Source organism: Lissotriton vulgaris, chromosome 1_1 (genome assembly GCF_964263255.1).
Source record: "Lissotriton vulgaris chromosome 1_1, aLisVul1.2, whole genome shotgun sequence".
Classification (NCBI taxonomy): Eukaryota; Metazoa; Chordata; class Amphibia; order Caudata; family Salamandridae; genus Lissotriton; species Lissotriton vulgaris.
Genome location: NC_141685.1, coordinates 1386628120 through 1386652879, shown reverse-complemented (window position 1 = coordinate 1386652879; position 24760 = coordinate 1386628120). Strand labels below are relative to the sequence as shown.

General features: G+C 47.3%; 1 protein-coding gene across 2 annotated transcripts in view; it reads right to left on the bottom strand.

Annotated features, from left to right (window-relative positions):
* CADPS2 (calcium dependent secretion activator 2) overlaps positions 1–24760 on the bottom strand; it is a 2357592-nt gene that overhangs the window by 1031131 nt on the left and 1301701 nt on the right. For both annotated transcript variants that reach the window (XM_086966845.1, XM_086966848.1), the window contains exon 10: positions 12210–12318. In XM_086966845.1, the coding sequence (XP_086822971.1) occupies positions 12210–12318 (109 nt within the window). The remainder of the gene's footprint in view (positions 1–12209; positions 12319–24760) is intronic.

Sequence of the window (24760 nt, the reverse complement as noted above, 5' to 3'; positions counted from 1 at the left end):
TCCTTTAACACTCCCTTCTTGGCGCACCCAGCCACACCCATGGCTCTGTTCCTGGCCCCTGCTTGCAGTGCAGCTGACACTGACACCTACCTCTCATTATGCAACGGCATGGGCCGTAAAGATCCCAAGCAAAGGGTCCTGCCATTTGAAAGCTGACAGACAAGACACAGGCCCAGACATGGCGAATGGTGGGCAGGACTCTGGCCTGGGGGCAAGAGTCCTCGACCGCTGCTAACTCATTGTTGCAGGAGATGAGGGCCGGCTTCAGAGCATGGCAGATTCAACTCTCTTGGCAAACAGCTAGAGGGGCTGGGGCAAAAATAGAGGTACAGGACAACCGACTTGATGTAGCTGAGGCCAGGATTTCAGAGATTGAGGATTGTTCGGCACAGTCATTAAAGCGCTTAGAAAGAGTGGAACGCATTCTTAAGGTGGTAAAAAATTAGGTTTTAGAAGCGCGTAGTCGGTGCAACAACATACGCATTTTGGGGGTGCCAGAATCTACAAACACTGGCCGCGTGGACACTTTCATAGAAACAGTACTCATTGACCTATTTGGCAGAGAAGCTTTCACCCCTGGATTCATGGATTAGCGCACTCACTGCACCCTGGGCCCTCATCCTAATCCTGGGTGCCTGCCCCGACCCATCCTGGCTCGCATTAAGAACTACAGAGACACTGCCCTGCGACTGGCCAGGGAGCGGGTGACATGACCTGGCAGGGGTCCCGGCTAGCCCGGTACCCGGTCTTCACTGTTATGGTGCAAGAGGCTAGACGTAAATACAACAGTGTCAAAGCCAGTAGGTCTCAAATATGGTATGCGCTATCTGGCGCGGCTGCGGGTGGACATTACTGGAAGGCCTCGCATTTTTGACTCACCCAATGATGTCCTTGAATTTTGACAGACTTATAAAAGTAAGGGCGGTCAGCAGAAAGTTGACAGGACGGGCCCTCTCTCCTGCGACGAGGCTCAAATGCCAACGTGGAGCTCTTCTCCACTGAATGAACAGACATAGACATAGACATAACACAACATGAAGTGTCTATTGTTTGGGATGTATGTTTATTGGGATATTATCATATCTACAACATGTATAGTTTCATTGTGATGGGTAACCAGTGGAGCATTGCCTACCTCACAGGTGTAGACCATGCAAATCTCAGTTTGGTACCTAGTGAACGTTTGCTTCTATTTACTGCATCATTTTGAATGTTCCTGGGAGGTTTGGTATCATTGTCTGTTGGGGCTTGCTCTTCGCAATGAGGGACTCGAGGCTGGGTGGCAGGAGTAGGGGGGAAGCTGTCAGGGACATTATTGTTATTGCTCAGTTATGCTCACTGTTCAGCCACAGTCCTTTTTTCAGATCACAACTATCCTTTCGACATTTAATTTACCCGGATGGCTAGGATAGACACTATTACGGGCCGCTCAGACCTGGCCCTAGTGTCTTCAATTGTCAGGGGGCTCAATGACAACAGGAAGTGAAAACATGTCCTACACTGTCTGCAGCAACATAATATAGACATTGCATTTATCCAAAGAAACGCACTTATCCATGGTAGAGACCAGGTGATTTGCTTTAAGCTGGGGGCGTCACCCCTATTTTTCTAACTTCAGTAATCAAGCCAGGGGATGGCAATCCTCATACGCAAAAAGGTCCCCTTTCATTTATGTTCCATTCTTTGTGACAGAGAAGGCCGCTACACTATTGCTACCGGGAAATTGATGGGACACAATCTCACATTGCTGTGTATTTACGCACTCAACACTGACTGCCCTGACTTTTTCCATGAGCTACAGTCGCAGCTTGTCCGGTTAGATGCAAGTAACTTGATAATTGGCGGGGATCTGAATTTGATATTAAACTCTACACTGGACTGCTCATCCGCCTCCACTGCCACTAAACCAAGCCTGCAAAGGGTCCTCCTCGGATTCTGTGATTCCCTGACTTTAATTGATATATGGCGGGAGCACAACCCATCCACCGCTGCTTACACACACTATGCATCCCATTACAACACGTGGACTAGGATTGACTAATGGATACTTACACCAGGAGTCTGCCAATGGTACAAGTCCCTCCCCACACTCCGTAGAACCTATTCGGATCATTACCCTGTGCTGCTTCCACTTCGAGTTCCCAGATCTGAAGGCTACGAGCGTCAATGGCGTTTCCCAAGCCTAAGTCTAAATTAATTTATATTTTTTCTAAGCACTTATACAAATGTTTTATATGAACTCAATAAATAAACTATATATAAAAAAGGTTAATTAACTCGGTCTGATGTATAATTGGCTCTAATACATATTTTTTTGTCACCACTTACCTATACGTAAGGATCCCCCTGGGACCTTGAAATATACCCTGGCAGGGTAGCTTCTGTCTCTATTGTGTTGTTCTTTTCCCCTTTTTACCTGCCAGCATCCCAAATCCCCTTGGGGAACCCTCTTCTATTCTGTTGTTTCCCAAGCCGGACCCTGCAGGACGACTTATTCCTATCAGAGGTGGGGGAGGCGATAGAGGATTATTTCACGATTAATACCAGCTCAGTAGATACATGGCTGTGCTCTGGGAGGCCTTTGAAGCCTGCATAAGGGGGGTTTGTATTGCTAAGCATGCAGGAGTGTTGAGAGACTTGCGGATTACTTCGTCCCGTATTGAGCAGCAGTTGGTGAAACTAGACAGGGAGTGCTTGACCCACCCTAGCCCTGACAAGACAAAACATCGGATCACATTATTGACTAAATTCAGGAACTCAGCAAAGCGAGAATCACATTTTTGAGCAAATATGCAGTAGCTTGCTGATATGGAGAGGGAGAGCGCCCTGGCCATACGCTGGCACCCATGCTACTGGCCCCATACAATAAAGCTTACATCACTGAACTGAGGTCTACCTCGGGTAAGCTCCTCAACACCACTACTGAAATCCGTGATGGATTTTTAGACTATTTCACTACTCTATACACCTCCAAGGCTGCGCAGGACAGTACCACACAAGAGGACTATCTGTCTGAGATAACCCTGGTGTATTTGGAGAAATTCATGCAGTACTTCCTGGCGGAACCCTTCTCGAAAGAGGAAGCTATTAGTGCAATAGAGGTTTTTGAATGGCTCAACGGCCCCCGGCCTGGATGGCTTTATTGGCATTTTTTATGAGACATATAGGGACTTGCTGGCTCCTACGTTATTAGAATCGCTTGAACGGAATATGCTACCCCCTACGCTCTGAGATGCAGTTATTATACTTCTCCCTAATCCTGGCAAAGATCCTCTGCACTGTGCCTCATATCAGCCGCTATCTCTATTGAATTTGGACTCCAAAATCCTTGCAAAAAATGATTGCCCTCCGCCCGCCCTTTTGATGGACAACATTATTGCCCCTGCGCAATCAGAATTTGTTTTTCGAAGGTGTACTTCACTCAGTCTTCGCACCCTGTTTGCGGTCCTGCATAGAATAAACTCTGAGGTCCCTGCTGCGTCCATTCTAATAGACACGAAGAAGGCCTTCGACTCCTTGGAGTGGCCCTTTTTTGTGTCCGTATTGCTACGTATGATTATGTCCAAGGGATTTGTGGTCAACACAGCGATGCTGTAAAGTAGTCCCACTGCGAGATTGCGACTAAATGGTTCCCGGTCCTGCCCCTCCCATTGTTGCGAGGCACCCGGCAGGGCTGCACCCTGACGTCGCTTTTATTTATCCTTGCAATGGACCCATTAGTCTGCCATTTTCAAGAGAAAAACTTGCATAGGGGTCTGCAGTTTAATACTGGACCATTGCTGGTTTCTTTATATGCGGACGATGTTATTCTTTATGTGCGTAATCCATTGGAGAACCTAGACCCCTTGATACGGGAAATCATACATTTCTGGCAATTTTCAGGTCTGGATATCAACTGGCACAAATTTGTAATATTTCCCTTAACATCCAGCACGGTACAGTGGGACTGTAAGTTCCCACTGGATTGGTGCACCGACTTGACCAAATACCTGGGCGAGCACATCCATCTGGACACGGCCCAAATGCTTAGGCTTAATTATGGTCAAGCGGTTCATAATTTGGAGGAACAGGTGGAGAGGTGGCTTTACCTCCACCTTTCCCTCGCGGGCCGAGTTGCCCTGATTAAAATGATCCAGCTGCAGACATTTTTATACCTCTTTAACAACGTTTCAATCCCTTTACCAAATAGCTTTTTTTTTAACACTGTGCTCTCACTTGATTGGACTGGCATGGGGGGCAGGCGACCGAGAGTGCGGTAGCAAGTATTGACATTGCCATATGACAGGGGTGGGTTCAGCGTCCCAGGTCTTAGGCTCTACTACTTGGTTGCCCAGTGCAGCTATGCATGCACCTGGTACCACCCTGATGCTAGAATACCATATCTACGACCCGAGGCAGACTTGATTGTTCCTGACCCCTTGCAAGCTTTGTTACCCAAGGGCCTGACTAGGCCCCCCAGGGATAGCCAAACTGTTTCTAACACTAGTTGGGCTTGGGATAGGGGCTGGCGCACTACTGGCGCTCCCCTATTGTATTCCTCGGGACTGCCTATCTCTAATAATCGCTGGATACCAATCATGGGTAAAAAATTAGTGCAGCGCACATTAACCAAATTTGATATTATCAAGTTTGGAGACCTGTTCGCAGAAGGGCATGTCTTCCAATTGACAGAGGAGGAATGGTTTCACTCTATCACCTTCATGGACAGATTGTATGTATAGGCATTTATATAGCGCACTACTTACTCATAGGGTCCCAAGGCGCTTCTACCGCTGCGAAACCCTTACTGGCTTCCCTGAGAGATGGTCCCTTAATGGGTATCTCCAGGGTGAGACCAGGCATCCCCGGCGGTCTGGTGGGGCCGTTAGTGAAGATGAGGCAAGCTAATGCCCAGAGTTGCCGAGTGTGATCGCTGATCAGAGTGGGCACCGAGGCGAGAGAATTATCGAGTCCGCTGACCCTGGTCCAGAAACCTGCCGCGCCGGGAATCAAACCCTGGTCCCGGGCCGTCCTCTGCTCTCGGGTCTGCCGCCTCTAACCAGTGAGCCACACTACTTCACTACAGATTCGTTATGAACTGGGTGTGCTTGGCTCTCCAGGTGACTTTCCCCAGATTCCCTCTTGAACCTGATTTGTTTTCCCCACTCACAATGACGATAGAGATTGCCAAAGGTACGCACTTGATTTCTAAGTTATATCGTGAATGCCTGTCCATGATCCCTGTCACAGATGATAATCTCTGGAGGGCCTGGGAGGAGGACCTGGGGCACCCCATCCTCGACAAACAGTGGGTCGAACGTTGTCCCATGACAAAAACTTGTTCCCTAAATAGCCGCCACAAGCAAATTCATTTACATTTTTTATGCAGGCTCCACGTGACCCCAGCAACAACCCACAGATTAGACCTGTCCAGACCACACACTTGCCTAAAATGCGGGGTTCCGCAGGCGGACTTTGTTCATCTCACTTGGACATGCACAATGATACGAGCTTATTGGGAAAAAGTGCATAAGACACTCGGGGACATGGTAGAACTAGAGATGGAGCAGTCACCAGAGGTGGCATTACTGGGCTATGTGGTCAATTTTCCAAAAACAGTCCGGAGGGTTTTCGCCCTAAGTTTCTTGTTGGCGAAAAGAGAGATGCCTTACACTGGGGGCTTAAAGCTGCTCCTACATTTAAGAACTGGCTGAGCAGCTTAACCTATTGTAACACAAATAGCGACTTATACGCCAGTACCCTGCCACGTTCCTCCCAGCCTAAAGACATCTGGGGTCCACTCAAGAACTATGGGGCCATGTATCAACTACATCCCTCCACACAGGTTGAGCAGGGCATAGTACCCGCTGGGGTGGGTTGATGACACTGATGGGCTGCATGAGACATCTTTTTTTATCCCCTCGACATAGACTTGCAAAGCTATGCACAGATATCATGTTGGATGCGCTGCAGGACATTACAGAGCTTGGGGGAATGCTGGGACGATTGCCAGCAGAGTCTAGCATGGAATTTGATATTCTTATGTGATGACTGTACTTGCCATTATTTTTATGCTGGCGAATTGTGACGGTGAGCTCCATGATTTATTTTCTGTTACCATATGATGCAAAATGGTAAATAAAGTTTAAAAAGAAAAAAAGATATGCTGCACTACAAGTGACATATGTGCCTGCAGGTAGGTCGCCCCCCCAGCCGCCACATGGTCCCCCTGTGTAGCTTCCCCTGCTGTATCCTGCTCCTGCTTACTGGTGCTACGTGAGTCTTCCTAGGCTCTTGCCTGTGCTCATTTCCGTCACTACTGCTGTGCCCTCCTAGGCCTCTCGTAGCCTGTGCTTACGTCCGCTACTACTGTTGTGCCTCTTGTGCCCATTTCCGCTTTACTGTTGTGCCCTTTTGTGCCCCCCTTCCCTCGTTTTTCCTTTCTGTGACCCCTCCCCCGTTTCTGGACTGTGCCCCTTCACTGTTGCATGTTTGTTAATTTCCATTGTATTTCCGCCATACTTATCAGCCTGTGCCCCCCTTCCCTCGTTTTTGCTTTCTGTGCCCCCTCCCCCGTTTCTGGACTGTGCCCCTCACTGTTGCCTGTTTTTAATTTCCATTGTATTCCACCGTACTTCTCACCCTCTGTGCCCCCCACTCCCATTTTTGCCTTCTGTGTCCCTTTTCCCGCTCTCCCTCCATGCCATTGTCCCACCGCTGCGTCCCTGCGGCCCCGCCCCCGCTGTCCCATTGGGCACCGCAATCCCGCCTCCCAGCTGCTCCTCCCTCCAACAGCCCCTCATATGGAGGCCGCGCAGCTGCCGCGCGCAGCGGGCGTGGCGCTGGCGCGTAGAAGGCAAGCCCGTCTGCGCCTGGACCGCGCCAAGTGCCAGAACCCCTGGCCCCCGCCGGAACCAGGGGAATCGACTGAGATACAACTCCGCTGCCCTCCACGCACTCAACACCGGACGACCACCCGCCTGCTACCGAGCCATCCCAAAGCGCACACACGGACCCTTCACCTGTCAAGCCTGCAAATTCACCTGCCTCCGAACCTTCCCCCCACCCCCCGAACCTCGCAACAACAACAACCACCTCAAGTGCATCCTCCTCAACACCCGCTCCGTCCACAAACACGCTGACGAATTGTGGGACCTCCTCGACACAACAGCACCAGACGTCGCCTTCCTCACCGAAACCTGGATGAACGCATCCTCGGCCCCCGACATCGCCATAGCCATCCCGGACGGCTAGGAGATCACCCGGAAGGACCGCGTCAACCAAACCGGAGGAGGAATCGCCATCGTCTACAGGAACACCATCAACATCACAACCGTCACCGAAGACACACTCTCCGCCGCCGAACACCTACACTTCCAGATTCCCTCTGACCCCAAGACCACCCTTAGAGGAATGCTCATCTACAGACCCCCGGGCCCACGCACACAATTCAGCTAAACCATCGCCGACTTCATCAGCCCGCACGCCCTAGCCTCACCAGAATACATACTCCTAGGGGACCTAAACTTCCTCCTGTAGAAAAACAGTGATAACAACACCACCACCCTGCTCGACAACCTCGCCAACCTCGGACTCAAGCAACTGGTGAACACCCCCACCCACCTCGCTGGCCACACGCTCGACCCCATCTTCTCCGCCAGCAACCACGCCTCCTTCAGCCACTCCACCGGACTACACTGGACCGACCGCAGATGCATCCACTTCACCTTCAAAAAGAATACATCCCACCACCGCACACAACATATCCCCCGCAGATGCTGGAGCAAAATCACCACAGACCAGCTCCTCTCATCGCTGAGTCAGAACCCGCCAGCCAACACCACCGACACCAACGACGCAGCCCACAACCTTGCACAGTGGATCACCAACTGCGCCAACGACCTCACACCACTGCAGAACCCCCCAGGCACGACCGGCAACAGGAAAACCTCATGGTTCACAGACGCCCTCAAAGAATCAAAGAAATCCTGCCGAACCCTCGAAAAAACCTGGCGCCACGAACAAACTACAGAGAACATGACAGCCCTCAAAAACGCCACCCGTGAACACCACCAGCTGATCCGCACCACCAAAAGGACATCATTCAAAGAGCGACTAGACAACAACACCCACAACAGCAAGGAACTCTTCAACATTGTCAAAGAGCTCTCCAACCCCAGCGCCAGCAACAACGACATCACACCGTCACAAGAACTCTGCAACTCCCTCGCCACGTTCTTCCACCGAAAAATCGCAGATATACATGACAGCTTCTGACCCCAGACTCCACCTCCAGTCACCGAACCAGCGACCCCCACCACCACCCTCAGCGCCTGGACCCCCATCAGCACTGATGACACCACCAACGTCATGAACTCCATCCACTCGGGCTCCCCCTCTGACCCATGCCCCCATCATATCTTCAACAAAGCCGACACCATCATCGCACCCCATCTCCGGAACATCATAAACATCTCGTTCACGTCAGCCGCCTTCCCCGAGAGCTAGAAGCACGTGGAAATCAACGCCCTTCTGAAAATAAACCACAGCGGACCCCAAAGACCTCAAGAACTTCCGCCCCATCTCTCTTCTTCCCTTCCCGGCCAAAGTCATCGAGAAGACCGTCAATAAACAGCTGACTGCTTTCCTCGAGACAAACAACTTGCTCGACCCATCCCAGTCAGGTTTTTGAGCCAACCACAGCACCGAGACTGTCCTCTTGGCAGTTACCGACGACATCAGGACCCTGATGGACAACGGAGAAACAACCACCCTCATCCTCCTAGACCTCTCGGCAGCTTTTGATACCGTTTGCCATCACACCCTAATAACCCACCTCTTCCACAATGGGATCCAAGGAAAGGCCCTGGACTGGATCACCTCGTTCCTCTCCAACAGAACCCAGAGAGTCCGCCTCCCTCCCTTCCACTCAGAGGCCACCAAGATCATCTGCGGCGTACCCCAAGGCTCCTCGCTCAGCCCAACCCTCTTCAATATCTACATGAGCCCCCTCGCCGCCATCGCACGCAGGCACAACATCAACATCATCTCCTACGCCGATGACACCCAACTGATACTCTCCCTCACCAAAGACCCAGCCACCTCCAAAACCAACCTCCAGGAAGGAATGAAAGACGTCGCAGAATGGATGAAGCTCAGTCGCCTGAAGCTGAACTCAGACATGACGGAGGTCCTCATCCTCGGACAGTCCCCATCCACCTGGAACGACTCATGGTGGCCCACAGCACTGGGCTCCGCGCCGACACCCTCGGCCCACGCTCGCAACCTGGGATTCATCCTGGACTCCTCCCTCACGATGACCAAGCAAGTCAACGCCGTCTCGTCCTCTTGCTTCAACACCCTGCGCATGCTCCGGAAAATCTTCAGGTGGATTAACACCGAAACCAGAAAGACCGTCACCCATGCCCCCGTCACCAGCCGACTGGACTACGGAAACGCCCTATACGCAGGAACCGCCGCCAAACTTCAGAAATGACTTCAATGCATACAGAACGCCTCTGCACGACTCATCCTCGACATCCCTCACCACAGCCACATATCCGCCCACCTGAGAAACCTGCACTGGCTCCCCGTCAACAAGAGGATCATGTTCAGGCTCCTCACCCACGCACACAAAGCGCTCCACAACATGGGCCTCGAATACCTCAACAACCGCCTCTCGTTCTACACTCCCACCCGCCAGCTCCGGTCCGCCAGCCTCGCCCTCGCCACCGTCCCACGGGTTCGCAGAACCACCACCGGAGAAAGATCGTTCTCCCACCTGGCAGCCAAAACATGGAACTCCCTCCCCGCACACCTACAAATGACCCAGGGCCATCTCACCTTCAGGAAACACCTCAAGACCTGGCTTTTTGAGCAGAAGCAGCACCCCCCCATCAGCACCTTGACACCCTCACGGGTGAGTAGCGCGCTCTATAAATGTTCTGATTGATTGAGAGTAACTCTGAAAGTGAATTCCTTCAGAATTCCAACTAAGCACCTGGGTAGTATGCCTTTTCAAGATGGTTGCCAGTGAGAAGGAGGAAGGCTGAAGGTTGATCTCGGCAATCCCTTTTCTGCATTTATTAATGCTTTACAAGAAAGTCACTGTATAAAATAAGACAGACATATGGGCTAATGGGTTCATTAGTTCTATGACTGAAGTGAAAATTGTATAGGGGGGAGGGCGGGGGGAGCCATCATTGTTTATGGTGCCAAAGGGATACGAATGAGAAGTTGGTTGGACATGAACCTTCAGTAGTGCACAGGGCAGAAAACAAAATTAAGAATGAAAACTACCAACGGCTGAAAGAGCTCAGGAGCGAGGGCAGGATGTGGATAGATCACACCAGCATCTGACTATATCACATCAGGGATTGGTCGGGCAGCATGGGCAGGAGGGACATGCAAACCATAAAAGCTGAGTAAGAGATAATCTCATGAAAATGCTTTCAAGTGCACCAGCAAATTGTGGGCATGGATGAGACCAAATAGTTAGGAAAACAGGACATCCAGGAGCTGGGCAAACCTTTCTTAGGAAGAGGGCTAGCAGGATGGCAAGAGAGCATGGGCAAGTATGGATCTGTGGACTGGGGCAGTTTCTGGCACCAGGAAATGGTCAGGTATAGGAGTCACGTGGAAGCACAAGAAGGGTATGCAGTATTCGAAGGCCTTGTAGGTCAGTGCAAGTCAGAGGTGGGAGGTATAGTTTATTAGTAAGTGGAACTAGGTACCAGGCCTCAAACAGTAACTACCTGTCAATGATTGATGCGATGACGGAAATCTCTAATCAAAGATGTTTTAGGTCATGGGCAAAGTGGCTCCCTGGTAAAGTAAACTTTCTTTCTAGTTCTCTTCTGTGTATTTTTGTATCTTAATCGTTAACATTTAAATTAATATTGTTAGGCAACATAGGGGTGAATTAGCAAAAAATGGTTCATAAAATTAAAATTTGTTCCAATTAGGGGCCTTCAATATATTTTTAGCCCGGGCCCCAAAATCCTTAGCATGACACTGCCTCAAACTCTTTTACGAGGAAACACATCTGTGATGGCAGTGACTCTACCATCAGTAACCATTATGAGGCAGTAAATCAAAAAACATGGAATTGAGCCATCACGAGGCGGCATACAGTTCATTGAAGCATTAAAAATGTTTTTTTTGTGACAATTATGAGGGGAGGACAACAGCCGGTGGCAAGAATATGCAGGTGAGAATGAGCATACAGAGGTAATTGAGCGAGAAAAATGTGAGTAAGAAAAAGACTCCGCTCTAATATTCTTGCTGGACAGGGAACACATTGCAGAATTACCTACATTGACTTCAGATCCATCATGTAGTTATCACAAAGGTGTATCTGCTACTACCAATTATCAATTGTGAGCTGTCAAGGCTTACTCTTGAAAGCAGTGTGGGAGCCGAAAGCTAAGATAAATCCACCAATAAAGTGTCCAACAAATATAATCTCTTAACAGTATCATAACTTTGATAAACACACCAGACTTCAAACCACAGTTAACAGCTTGAATGAACAGTGACTATGTATTTGGTTACCCACATAGTAAGTTATGTTTTTTTGGTATTATATACAAGAGCAAATCTTTGTGTACTAACAATATTGTATACTTTTATTACCTGCTCTTAGGCATTCCTTAATATCTCTAAGGTTTGTGGGTTTACATAAGCGTCCTTTACAAAATCAGGTAATTGGTGCTGGATCTCTGTCCTCTTCTTCAAGAACTGACCACAGAGGGAGGAATGGGTACTCAGCACATTTTTGTTAAGGTGTAACAATTATCTTTCCTTTGCCAACAGTGTTTGTCAAGTTGATGTTCCCCTGGTCTGGGCCGGTGGAGAAGCAAAGCAGATCTTTTATTGTTTTATGGAGAATGTGTGTGTCAAGCCCATTTAAACAACAACCTGACTACAAAATAATGTACCAAGAGCAGAAGAGGTAGTGAGCAGTGTAGTAGGAGGTTGGGAAGAGAGCACTCTCATGATAAGCTGTGTCTTTCATGGCAATCCACCTCTGGTGACACCTACACAGTGGACATTTATTTGCAAACAATGGGTGGCCCTCACTTCCCATGTGAGTAGATGGTAGAAGTTAAGTCTCTCCATCATCAGGCAACAAACGCATCAAAACAAGATGTTGGCCAATGTCTTCAAGCTACAATTGAGGTAAGTGAACTTGGAGCAGCATCTGAGAATAGGGGTCATACTGAAAGTACCTGACTGAGGATCAGTGTAATCCACTGTGTATCCTTCCAACTGCATGAGCTCCTGTGGCTCAGATTTCTTTTCTCTGTAGCTGCACATTGCAAAGGTATATTGGCTAACCTGTAAAGAAAAATATTGGGGTCAGGTGATACCAGCATTCACTTAGTTTGTCCATTAGTTCAACGGCAAACAAATTGCACATGCAACACACTTGCAGCAGTTTACAATTTTTATGCTATAATCACAGCAATACAATGTATTATTGTTGTATTAGAAAACGTTATTGTAAAAGAAAAATATTGTCCTGTATTTCCACCTGAAAGCATATTCAAATTGTGGTGCGGTGCAGTAAAGTATGCGATTACCCAAGAAGTGCTTGGTATTAATATTGTTGATTGAGCACAGCTGATTCCTGCAAAATAAGTTTTCTGAATGCTTAGTTCGCACCTCTTCCTGCCTGGCATCTCGGTGACTCTGAGAGGCCCCACTGGGTCCAGAGTCCTGCCCGCCATCCTGATTCACACATTACACACATATTTACCAGTATTCCTAGCTCCTCCACCCCAGCGTTCAGGTAAAGGGCGGCTGGTTAAGAGTTCCTCCTGTTAGGGCCTGTAAGTGCCTGGAAATGGCAGTGGGCTAGAAACTCTGGTCGAAAAAGCGAACCAACGGACCGGTAAAATTGCCCAAACTTTACAATTGCAACCATCTTTCCATTACTTCTACCTGATTAAACACCCTCTACCTAATCCTATTTCGAACCCTGGGGACAACTGATTTTTGAATACTACACAACACAAACACTCAAACACTATTAGTTTCGAAGCTGTCGTTCTAACACCTTTCGTCGAACCCTTTCTCTGGTACCCTGCTTCACTCTGAACTGCTTAAACTCTGCTACCGAATAGGCAGCCCAACATAAATCAAGAACATTGAGCTAACAAATCACTTTTGACTCCAATTCCACTCCTTGACAGGCAGACACATCGACTAAACCCGGATTCTTACCCAGTACCCAAACTGCTCGAACTCAGCTCCTGAGTACTCACACAGAACTATTAATTATACTCACTAATATACATGATCAATACATAGCCATTCACAAGCCCTTCCCCACTAACCACACCTCAAGTCAACAGACTATGCTTGCCCACTTCCAGTTCATACTCCGCTCTTTAAGTTTCACACTGAACCACATCCTTATGTTTCATTTCAACAAACTAAACTTTCCATTTGACCACTGCCTCCTACCTACCTACCAAATTCGTCTAACTGCTACATTCCCTCTCACTCCACTAGGAACTCCCAACTGGCATTACCCAATCACCCACTCCACTTCAATCCTCACATCTAAGTCCTCTTTCTAAAAACCTGTGGAGTTCCCTACCTTCTTCCGATTAGTATCAAACCTCCTCACTTAATTGCATGGCAGCCTCCACAATATTCATCTCGGCTCATCTAACTCTATCCCCTTTCTCTACCTTCTAGCCACCTCATGAACACCAACCATACACCTACTTTCTCTTGCACCTTTCTGCTTCATTACGCCACCAGGTAACAAAGCTTCCACAGGCACCCCCCTAGATGCCATATTAGACACATGCTTCAAATATGCTAACTTGTGCATCGTTAGTAACCTGACCAAAAAGATAAATCACTGATTTGGGTATTTTTAACAGCATCTTTAGTGCTGTTGTGTAGTTCCTATAAAACTATAAAGGAGCTGTGCGTTCAGACAGCATACGCCGTACGATTGGTGTCAGATTGATTCTGAACACTCCCACCGAGTATGTTGGCTTTTTGTATCAGCTAGCTCACAGTGCCACTATAATCTCCTCTTACCAAGGAGAGAATAGTTCTTGACAACCATCAAACATGACAACCCTGATCCCTCAGGACCGTGGAAACAGTGCACTACTTTTCGATCAGTCACTCGTGCTCACTAAGTCTCTCTTCGAGAGATTCACAGAATAAACAGGCTGGGCGTTTTCAATAAGTATTTATTGAACAGTTGGTATTCTGATGTAAAATGATGAGCTGCAACAACAGTTAGACAGTAAAAGATATAAATGATTAGCAGTACTATAAAAGTAAACGGATGGTCAAGTTCTACCATCTTGCAGTAATCATGAAAACATACAAGTATATAAAATACATGATAAAAAGATGCATACTCCTACGATGCCTCCCTAACTAGGTGTACCTAGTATGTGTGTAGGTGTTAAGCCAAGAACCCCTCTAGGATAAATTCAACCCTATTATCTGAAGTGAGAGACTGTGGGACCTTGTCCTGGTATCGAGTTGGACACCCTGTGTGGGATGTGTTTAGACCACTGCGAGCTGGAGTGTCTGAATGCAGGAACTTTAGCATCTCTGGTCAGTGTGTCGGCCAGGAAGTCCTGGTCTCCTCTGCCTATCTAAGCAAGATGCATTGTATATATACCCAAAGGTCTCCCCAGGAGTCCTACCTCGCTGTATTACTGTGTCGGACTTAGGAGGACGTCGGGCATGAACTTTATACATAGATATTATACAGGAGAGTGTAGTCCTGCTGTGCTTCTAAGAATCCTCAAGCATAATGTATGAGATTTCGAACTAGGGAAACCCTGCGTTCTGAATGCAGTGTCTTATCTAGGTAAAAGGTCAGTACTTGTAAACCGGTATAAGTGTAATGTAGGGAAGAATATATAGGAAAGGGTTACGATATTACATGGGCCTATATCAGGGTACCTATATGGAATATAACACCCACTCCTCTGAATAGATGACATAGTTAAATTTTATACGTACTATTACGCTGACTAGATACTGGTACGCAAATAGTTAAAAAACATTAGTTTTTTGTTTAGCTAAAATAATGTTTAAAATACTTTTTTTTTTAAATCCATTAAGAGGTGAAAAAGAAAATTGTCACTCAATTGTCTGTAGGTATAGTTCAAACTACTAGAAGCATTTGAAGGCCATGCATTCCCAAAAGGAATATCAATTTTGTTTTGGAGTTCCAATTTTAGTTTGTTTTTCAAAAAGCCCGAATTTCTCGAGCATATGACGGGCAAAATGAGTCAAATATTTATGTGTCCTGCCTGGTAGACGCAACATTTTCGTTCCGCCTCCTCAGACGACGGTCCCTGTAACACCTCGCAGATAATGTCAATTGAGCACTGATGATCTTCCGTACTGTCCACAACCGGTGCTGGGGCAGACTGTGCGCCATCCAAGGCCTGGTTGTCAAAGGAGGAGCCAATGTCCATACCAACAGGAGCCAATACTACCTGTGGTGGCTCTAGGATTGCTGTTATCAACATTGGAATACACTGGAGACACTGCAGAACATGGGCCGTCATCAGGCCCAGTAAAGCATTAACGTCCGGTTGCACACATGATGGGAGTGTCAGACAGAGATCCAACATGCATTCTTCTGCGCAAAACAGTCAACGGAGGACAGATAAGATGCAGTCTATCCATACTGGTCTGAATGACAGAAACCAATACACATTTAGTTCTCTCAGGCGAGGTGTGTCTAGATTTTGTACCATACAATCACAGTATTTTCGCTCTAGGAGCACTGTTTCCATCTCCTTGGTGACTGGGACGTCCATTGCATATTAGAAAAATAACAATCAGGATACCTGCTATTAGAATCAGGATCAGCGGCAGTCCTTCAAAAATGCTTCCAAATTCAGAGTGTATAAAGTTTTGTATTACTCCGAGGACCGTCTGAAAGGTACTTAATAGTCCAGAACCTATTGTCTTAAATAATGGACGATGCCTGTCATATCAGACGTGTTAAAGATACGATTTACCATTTTTGTAAAATGGAAGGGGCAGTTTGTACATATGAGCGCCTGTATCTCTGCTGAAGACCTTGTGATCTGTCACTATGTGGACTTTTGATTGGTGAACCTGGAAATCATCACCTCTTACCTTATGAGCAGCAGCAAAGAGAGAGTTTACCTCTGTTTTCTTTTCACAAATTATTGTTAATGTGCACAAAGTCACAGTATGAATGTTTTGTACTGCATTTTCATGTACCGAGTGGACTTGACTGATGTAGCGAGTGGTGGTCTGAGGTGGTCGGAGTGACCTACTATTGTCCTGATGAGATGCACCCAACGAAGCCACTAGGGTCGAAACGTCAACAGTGTACTACAAGTTTACTGGAGAGTTTTAGATAAACATTTATTGTACATGCCTATGTTTATGCTGTGCGCTCCTCTCGTTTAAATGCTTGTGCATTTTTTCTGCAACATTTAGGGCCCGATTCCAATGAGTGTTGGAAAGCCTCCGACTTCAGGTCCGAGGATTCTGGGCCTCATTGCGGTTTCAGTTCAGACCGCCGCATTACAATGCGTGCGGATTAAACGGAAAGCGGCTGGTCATTCTGGCTGGAGCCCGTCGGCCAGTCGGAGATTGGCATGAATCCCAATGGACGGTATGCCCCCGTTGGGATTACGATGTCGAAAAGCAACATTGGGAGCCCATAACAGGGCCCCCTTCACCATGTGGCCTCCAGTTGGGGACCAAGGGGGGACCTATGGTGCTCTCCTGGGAATCCCTGCGCTGTGTGGCAGGCACCTTGTGGTGCCTGCCACACAGTGCAGGGATTCACACAAACTCCCATTTCTCCCTTAGAGCTTGTGCTACTGCCGGTTTTCGGTTGTAGCACAAGCTACAATTGGGGAAATGGGAGTTTGCAACCGCATCAAGTGCGGTCGCATTGTAATTAGGTATGTGGAACCACCGACCAATGGTTGGGCAGTTCCCATACCGATAAGGTGGCCATCTGGCATCGTAATAAGGCCCTTAGGTCAGTCGCCTTTGAAAGAGAAATACATTTCTGCTTCGCTATAGCATTCTTTCGGTTATTAGCGTGGTATGGTTTGCCTATCAGCATTAAGTAGTGATTCCTATGGAGTCACTGCTGTTTGCGGTTTGTGAAACATAATCAGTGTTGGACTGGCCTACAGGGCACTCAGGTAGTTTGCAAAGGGCAGGTCGGCATGTAGGCCATTGTTCTGGCTGTTTGTGGGCATGCTGTACGGTATGGTGACACAGTTTATACTGTTAATTTATCTGATATTAGCATAAACATTGTCTGCAGCAAGCCCAAATGCATATAGTCTTACATAGCTTGTAAGACACATACAGCTTGTCTTTACAATTTCAAAACAGCCTTGAGTTAATAATGCGGGCCACCTTTTTTTTAGCCGCTAATGGGGGCCACTTTTAACTTGGTGCTGGGTCTCCTTACTGTCCCAGTCAGACCCTGAACATAATAGAGCTTGTTTGATCCCAAGAACACTAGGGAGAAATGGAGGACTAGATACCCAGGTCAAAAAGGGTGACTTGAGAAGCCATGCTAGAGGCATTCGTGATCATACAACTTCCTTTGAATACATTTTCACATCATCTGACATCATCAAGGTCTTAAACTTATCAACGGAGTTTAGAAACTGCGCATGATGACTGGTGTTTCATTTGAAAATGACCATCAGACTGCGCCTCAAGTTGACATTATTCCTGATGATTTGAGGATGAGCAAGTGATGATGTAACTTCACCAATATTAAAAAATTGTCTTCAATTAAAATGTTTCTGGATAATTAAAGACTTATTTGCTGATTCCTTCTCAAAGACATGAACAATTTTGATTATGCAAAATAAAACTTCTGCTGAATTATTTTAGAAATGCCTAGAGATACTTTGCAAATATTTTGATATCGCAGCCTGACCATAGCTTGCATTGGTGCAGTAGAATCAGACCCAGAGGGTTTCACAGAACACTAATTATTGTGGTACTTCACAGTACAAACAGAGACCAGGGGAGCCAATTCTATCTTTGCACCCAGGCCAATGGCCCCCTGGCTTTGCCACGGTATCAGCTGTTTTGAAATTATGCAAAAAAAATGTGCTTCTGAAAAATGTGTGATCACGCAGCTTACAAGTTCTAATCATGTGATTTAGCACAATGAGAATGAATTCATCTTAACAAGCAGCAGCGGCTCCTCTGTTATGGCAGAGGAGTATTGACCAATTGCTGCAGCCAGCAAATCAAAACATGTGGAATAACGTGATAATAAAGCAATTTAATTATAATTTTATTTTTCATGACGGAGCGAGCCCGAGTGTTGAGGGGCAATTCTTTGAAAGCAGAAAGCTGGAGGAGGAGTGGTGGGCACTGCAAGAGCTCATGGCGGTTAGGCCGGCCGTCTAAGGATGGCCAAACTGACATGCGCACTGTGATATCGCCAGGCTGCTGCATGGAGAACAGCAGGCACAGGCTTGGTTCTTCAGGCACAGACTCCCAGTCCCCGTGGGAGCTTAGAAACAAGCCTACGTCGCCCAACCCCGGGGCTGCTCTCATTCTGGGTATTAACAGCATGAGAGCAGAGTCTAGATTGGCGCAGAGGAGTCTGGGAGCCTGTGCATCTGTAGCAGAAGACCACAGAGGTTGCAGGTAAGTTTTCTTTTTTTATTATTTACTTCTGCTCTGTGTGCCAGCTAGTGCAATCTGCAGGTAAGCTGGACTGTGACCCAAGGGCTCACCTCATGCCCGTGCCTACTGCCATCCATGTGGTGGTGTTGTGCGTTTGCTTTCAGCCTCGTGGCTGGATCCTGCCATCTTTGTATCCAGTCTTGAGCCTCAATGCAAAAACAAGGAACTTTTCAGTTAAACGCTTTCAAGTGTTTTTTTTTTATTTCAAGTGAATTTTATTGAGAAAGTGCTTTATATACAAGGTACAGTATACAGGAGTACAGTATAGGTCGCCCGAGGGGGAAAAGCATGACAACATTATATGCCGATTGGGTTACATACGTCCTTTTGTGAGAGCATGCGTGCTACATTCGTATACTCGGTGTGTGGCGTTATCAGCGGCCTGTGTATCGTACCCCCAGGTGACGGGGAAAGGAAAGTGGGAAAAAGAGAAAGTAAGAAAGCGGAAGGAACACATTGTTCGAGTGTCGATGGAGTTGGCCAGGCTTTTCCGCCTGCGATGCGTGTGGGTGTGTTATCCCCCTCGGATGACAGCCTAGGGGGCTTGTGTGTGGACAGGTAGTTGTCTAGGGAGAGACACATTTCGCCTCTTGTGCAGGTTTTTGATGTTTGGTTTGAGGTTATGATGTCCGCCCCCGCAGGAAGGTGATCCAGTTGAACCAAACCCTGAAGGATGCTTTTCCCGTGTCCTTCTAGTCATTTGGGACCGTCTTAACCGCTGCTTTAAGTAGGAAGTAAATCAGCTCTCTGTCCTCTTTGGATTGGATTGATGGTGCCATGAAGGCCGTGGCCAGCCCGTGGAAGTCTAGCTGTATTGAGAGACCTAGAGCGTTGTTTATAAAGTCGCTTATTCTGTTCCAGAATCGTTTGACCTTAGGGCAGTGGAAGATTAGGTGTGACAGGCCCCCTTTTTGTTTGTTACAATTCCAACACTCGTCACTGTCTCGTATCCCTATTGCCGCTAGGCGGGAAGGGGTCCAGTACGTCTTGTGTAGTAGCAAGAATTTAGTTTGTGCTAGAGTGGTTGTGACTTTGTTGTGTGATGCTGACGTCCAGATGTTAGACTTTTCCCTCTCGGTGAGACGCCTGTGGAGGAGTGACTCCCAGTATTCTAAAGTTTTGTTATTGAGTTTTGATGTTCCTGGGCTTAGGAGCTTGTAGAGGTGAGACATCTGGTGTCCTACCTTATTTAGGTTCGCTGCGTAATGTAGGATGGGGGGGGTCACTTTGTTAAGTTCTGCTTTTGTGATTGCCACCTTCATTTGGAGGAAATTGTAGAGCTCAATGTCGTTTAGTTTGTGTGTGTGTTTTATGGTGTCGAAGGTGATGTGTGTGTCTTAGTTGCTTAGTTGGTTGGGGGTGGAGATGCCATGTTTGTACCAGGATACCATGTTGAGCGTTTTCTCGCTGTACTTAATTTTAGGGTTAAACCATATCGATTCCCACCTAGTGTTCTTAATGCTAGCGTCCATTTTCTTGTCTACTTTGAGGAGGGCGTTCCTGGTATTCTTAAGTATGGGATTGTTGGCAATTGCGGGGTGTTTGCTCGTTGTAAGTAGGGCTAAGGGGTCAAGGCCATTTAAGATTCTTTTCTCCAGTGAGAACCATGCTGGCGTGTAGTCTTGTTTTGGGACTAGCCAGTAAAGCCCCTGTTTGGCTATACATGCTGTTTGGAATGTCTTAAAATTTGCCACGTTTAGCCCACCCAGGCTCTTGTTTAGCCTAAGTTTTTGTAGGCTGATTCTGTTCTGGGTCTCTTGTCTCTCCATAAGAATTTGTTTATTATTTTGTCTAGGCGTTTGTGAAAGTCCTCTGTGTTTATCAGTGGGAGCATGTTGAGCATGTAGTTAACCATAGGTGTTAGCATCATTTTGATTGTTTCCACTCTGCCCCACCAGCTGATGAATCTAGGTGACCACGTCTCTAGTCTCCCTTTCAGTTTGTTCAGTAGTGTCATTTCATTGTGGTCTAGCGTGGTCTTGAGATCCCCCCCCCCGAAGTGTAGGCCAAGGTATTTCAGGAATTTCTTCTGCCAAGCCAGCCCTGAGTTCCCTAGCACATCCCTGGTTGTGTGTATGTTCAGCGACTTGCATCCCGATTTTTCTTTGTTGAGTTTGTACCCTGAGGCCTGTGCGTACTCCTCTATGGTGAACATAAGCGCGGCTATGGACGGGCCTGGATTTTCAGTGGTGATGAGGATGTCATTGGCATATGCCGCTAGCTTAACTGCGTCGTCCCCGATTCGGATTCCCCTTATGTCTTTGTTATTTCTAATCATGGCTAGGAGTGGCTCCAGGGCTAGTAGGAAGAGGGCTGGAGGGAGTGGGCAGCCTTGACTTGTGCCCCTTTCTAGGGTGAGTGGCTCAGATGTTCCACCGTTCACTACCACACAGGCTTTTGGCTCGTTGTAGAGCGCTAGCACCATCCTTCTGAAGTTAGTCCCTAGACCGAATTTTAGCCTGCAGCGATCTAGGAAAGGTCATGACACTCTGTCGAAGGCTTTTTCCGCGTCCAGGGCGATCATGACCGCTGCATTGTTGCTGGTGGAGGCATGGTTTATTAGGTGGCACAGGAGTCTAGTGTTGTCGTGGGACATCCCATTTTTGAGGTAGCCTACTTGTGAGCAGTGTATAAGTTTGGGCAGGAACGTGTTTAGTCTTGTCGCTAACATTTTCGCATAGATCTTGCAGTCTACGTTGATTAGGGAGATTGGCCGGTAGTTCTTGGGGTGTTGTGGGTCTTTACCTTCCTTCGAGATCACTATAATATTGGCTTCCGCCATTGTGGGTGTCATTCTCCCTTTTTGGATGCAGTTTGTGAACACTTCTACCATTGTAAGTCTAATTAAAAATAGGAATTGCTTGTAGAATCTCGCTGTATATCCATCTGGGCCTGGAGCTTTGTTGTCCTTAAGGCTCGCTACTGCCTTTTTAATTTCGTCGCCGTGATGTCTAGTTCTAGTGTTCCTCTCTGTATCTCTGTGAGTGCGGGCAGGGGGATCTTATCTAGGAGCTTGGCTCCGCCATCTTCGCTGAGGTTCTGGTCCTCCCTGTATAGCTCTCCATAGAATTCTTTGAAAACCCTGAGGATCTCTTTGTTTGTGGTTTGTGATTTGTTTTTAGAGTCTGTGACAGCGGCTACCGCGTGCTGCCTTTGCTTGCTTTTTAGATAGGAGGCAAGTGCTTTCCCAGCTCTATTAGCAGTGCACAGATTGATGGCCTTGTTCAGCCAGGTTCCTGCTCTCTCGCTCAGGATTTTGTTCAGCTCATATTTCTTTTTTGTTAGTGTTGTGAGAGTGTTCCTGTCTTCTAAGTTTGCTATGTGGCCTGTCTCCAGGGCTTTTATCTCTTTCTCGAGTTCTGTGATCTTTTTGTTTCTCTCTCTATTCATTCTTCCTTTGATGGAGAGTAGTTTCCCCCTGATGGTGGCTTTCAAGGCGTCCCAGAGGATGCCCCTATCAGTGTCTGGGTTGTCGTTATGTTCTAGGTAGTCTCTTATGGAGTCCTCTATCTCTGCTGCAATGGTCCTATTTCTGAGGAGGTCATCATTGAGCCTCCATCTGCGCGTATTTTTTTGTTGTGCCTTCCTGACAGTGTTAGGCTGATGTGTGAGTGGTCCGAGATTGACCTTGGTGCTATTTCTGTTTGATCTATGAGGTGAGTGTGTGATTCCGAGATTAGAATGTAGTCGATCCGGCTGTAGGAGTTGTGGGGATGCGAGTAGAAAGTGTAGTCTCTGGCGTCTGGGTTTTGGAGTCTCCATGGGTCCCTAAGTCGGAGCTTGGCGCACAAGTTTTTAAGAATATTTTCCCCCTGCGAGCTGTGGCTAGGCCTTTGTGGGTGTCTATCTGTCGCCTGGTCTAGCACTTGGTTTAGGTCTCCCGCGACTATTAGGAGATCGTCTTGTGGAAGTTTGCTCAGTTTGTCTTCTACCTTTGTCCAAAAAGCCCTGTCCTCTGTGTTTGGCCCGTAGATGTTTGCTATGTGTATTGTCTCCTCTCCCCTGGCCAGTCTGGTTATTAGGACTCTCCCTTCTTCATCGGCGTTGGAGTCTCGCAGTGTTAGTTTGGCCTTTTTGTTTATCAGTGTGATAACCCCTCTCTTTTTGTGGCAAGCTGGTGAGCCTATAGATTGGTCTATCCAGTTTGCTTTGAGCCGCTTTGCGTCGTCGGCAGATAGTTTAGTCTCCTGAAGGACACACACGTCGCTTTTTAGCTTGGCTAGGTACTCAATTACCTTCCTTCTTTTGACCAGGTGGTTGAGTCCTTTAACACTGAAGGAGACTACTTTGAAATTGGCTAGGAGCTGACCTTGTTGGGTGTGTGTCATCCTATGTGTTGCGTGTCGCGCTTGGTTCGTGTTACTCTGTGTGTGTTGGTTTGTATTAGTGCAAGATTGCATGTCCTTTTTGTCCTTACTGTGCCCCCTCCTTTGTGGCGGTGTGGCCTGTCCAAGCTGATTGTTGGTTGTTTGTGTTCACCCCCAAGTAGTGGGTAGGTGATGAAGAAAAGGAAAGTGAAGAATAGATTAGTAGATGTAGGAAGCCCATATGGCTGTACCCGGTGTGCCCCCCTCCCCCCCAGCCCCCCTCCCATGCCTCCCCCCTCCCCCCGCTGCTTGCTGAGTGGGTGTGCTACAGCAAATTTCCCTGCCCCATTTCCCCCATGGCACAGTGTTGAGTTCTTCCCAAGTTCTGTCGTGACGCGCCCTGTAAACAAATCGGCATAACAAAGGATATATGTGAGACTTTCTCAGTTCTCCTTTGTGTGCTCGTCCGGTTCCTCGCATCTAGCAGTAGGTACGTTGTGAGGTAGATCTGTTGTGAGGTAGCTTGGTTGGCTATGTATAAACCTAGCGCAGATGTGTCAAGAGGTAGAAGGAATTGTAGTGTAGTTCCTATTTTCCCAATAGGCCCTGCGCATTGGAATAACATAAACAGTAGTATCGACGTAGAAGTGCGGATCTTCCAGGCCTCCACTGACTATGCTAAACTTAATTGGGTTTGTTACCAACTAGCTCAGAGGTCACTGGAAACTTTCTTCTCTGAATAGGAAGTGATCAGCTTCCTTGGTACAGATAAGAAGGGATTCAGTTTTCCAACAACCGTGCAACATGACAACTTTGCTCCTCAGATAAGAGTCAATCTCTAGGGTCGTGTGAAACAATAGACAGTTATTTTACTCAGTCAGTGGTTGTGCAGTTTACTTTCACAATATGTAGAGAATAGAGAGACGGGCGTTGTCAATAAAGGGTAACATTTATTGAACAGTCTTTCTTCTCGTACAAGAGAAATGAATTGCCACAATTGCAAGACTTGTTATTATAAAAAGTACGTACAGTAAGATGAGTATTGCGAAATAATACTGTAAAAGCATTGATCTGGTTTCTTAGCCATACAATGGTTTAAAATGAATAAAACATATATACATTCATATATACATTAGGCTAAAATACTCAACTGGTGCTTCTAACTACGCCTACCCCAGTGTACCTGACCTAAGCCTAATACTTGGGAGGGGAGTAAGTAAGTAGCTTTAAGTTAAGTTGGTTTTGCCAAGGTTTGCTTCAAGAATTCTCTCTAAGGGTTTAGTCAACACCATACCTCTGGAATAGAATGATGGAGGTCTGGTATCTCCTTCAGGGTGTCGATATCCCAGTCACCCGCAAGGGTAGCCTGGAAACGCCGGAGCTGGATTTCTCTGCAGGAGAAAAGACAGCGTCTCTCTCAGCGCGTCGAGGAAGAGGAGGAGGGGCAGCATCCGCGGGCAGCTTGCATCTGCTGGGCTCTTTGCAGGGGGACGGCTGTTCAGCTCCTAAGTTCACCACACCATCGTTCGCTCGTTAGCAGCGATAGCAGTAGCGATAGCAGCTATGGTATCATCAGCATAACAGCAGCTTCGTCAGCAGCGATGGCATTGAGGCAGCTAGCGTTTGCTTAAGGCAACATTGGTAATATTTATACCTGAAAGGTGCCTTGTTTGACGTACGTTTTTGGACATAAGACGTCAATTAAGATGTCACTAGGAAGTGATCGTCTATCAGTGCTCATTAGAGTTCTATTACTAATC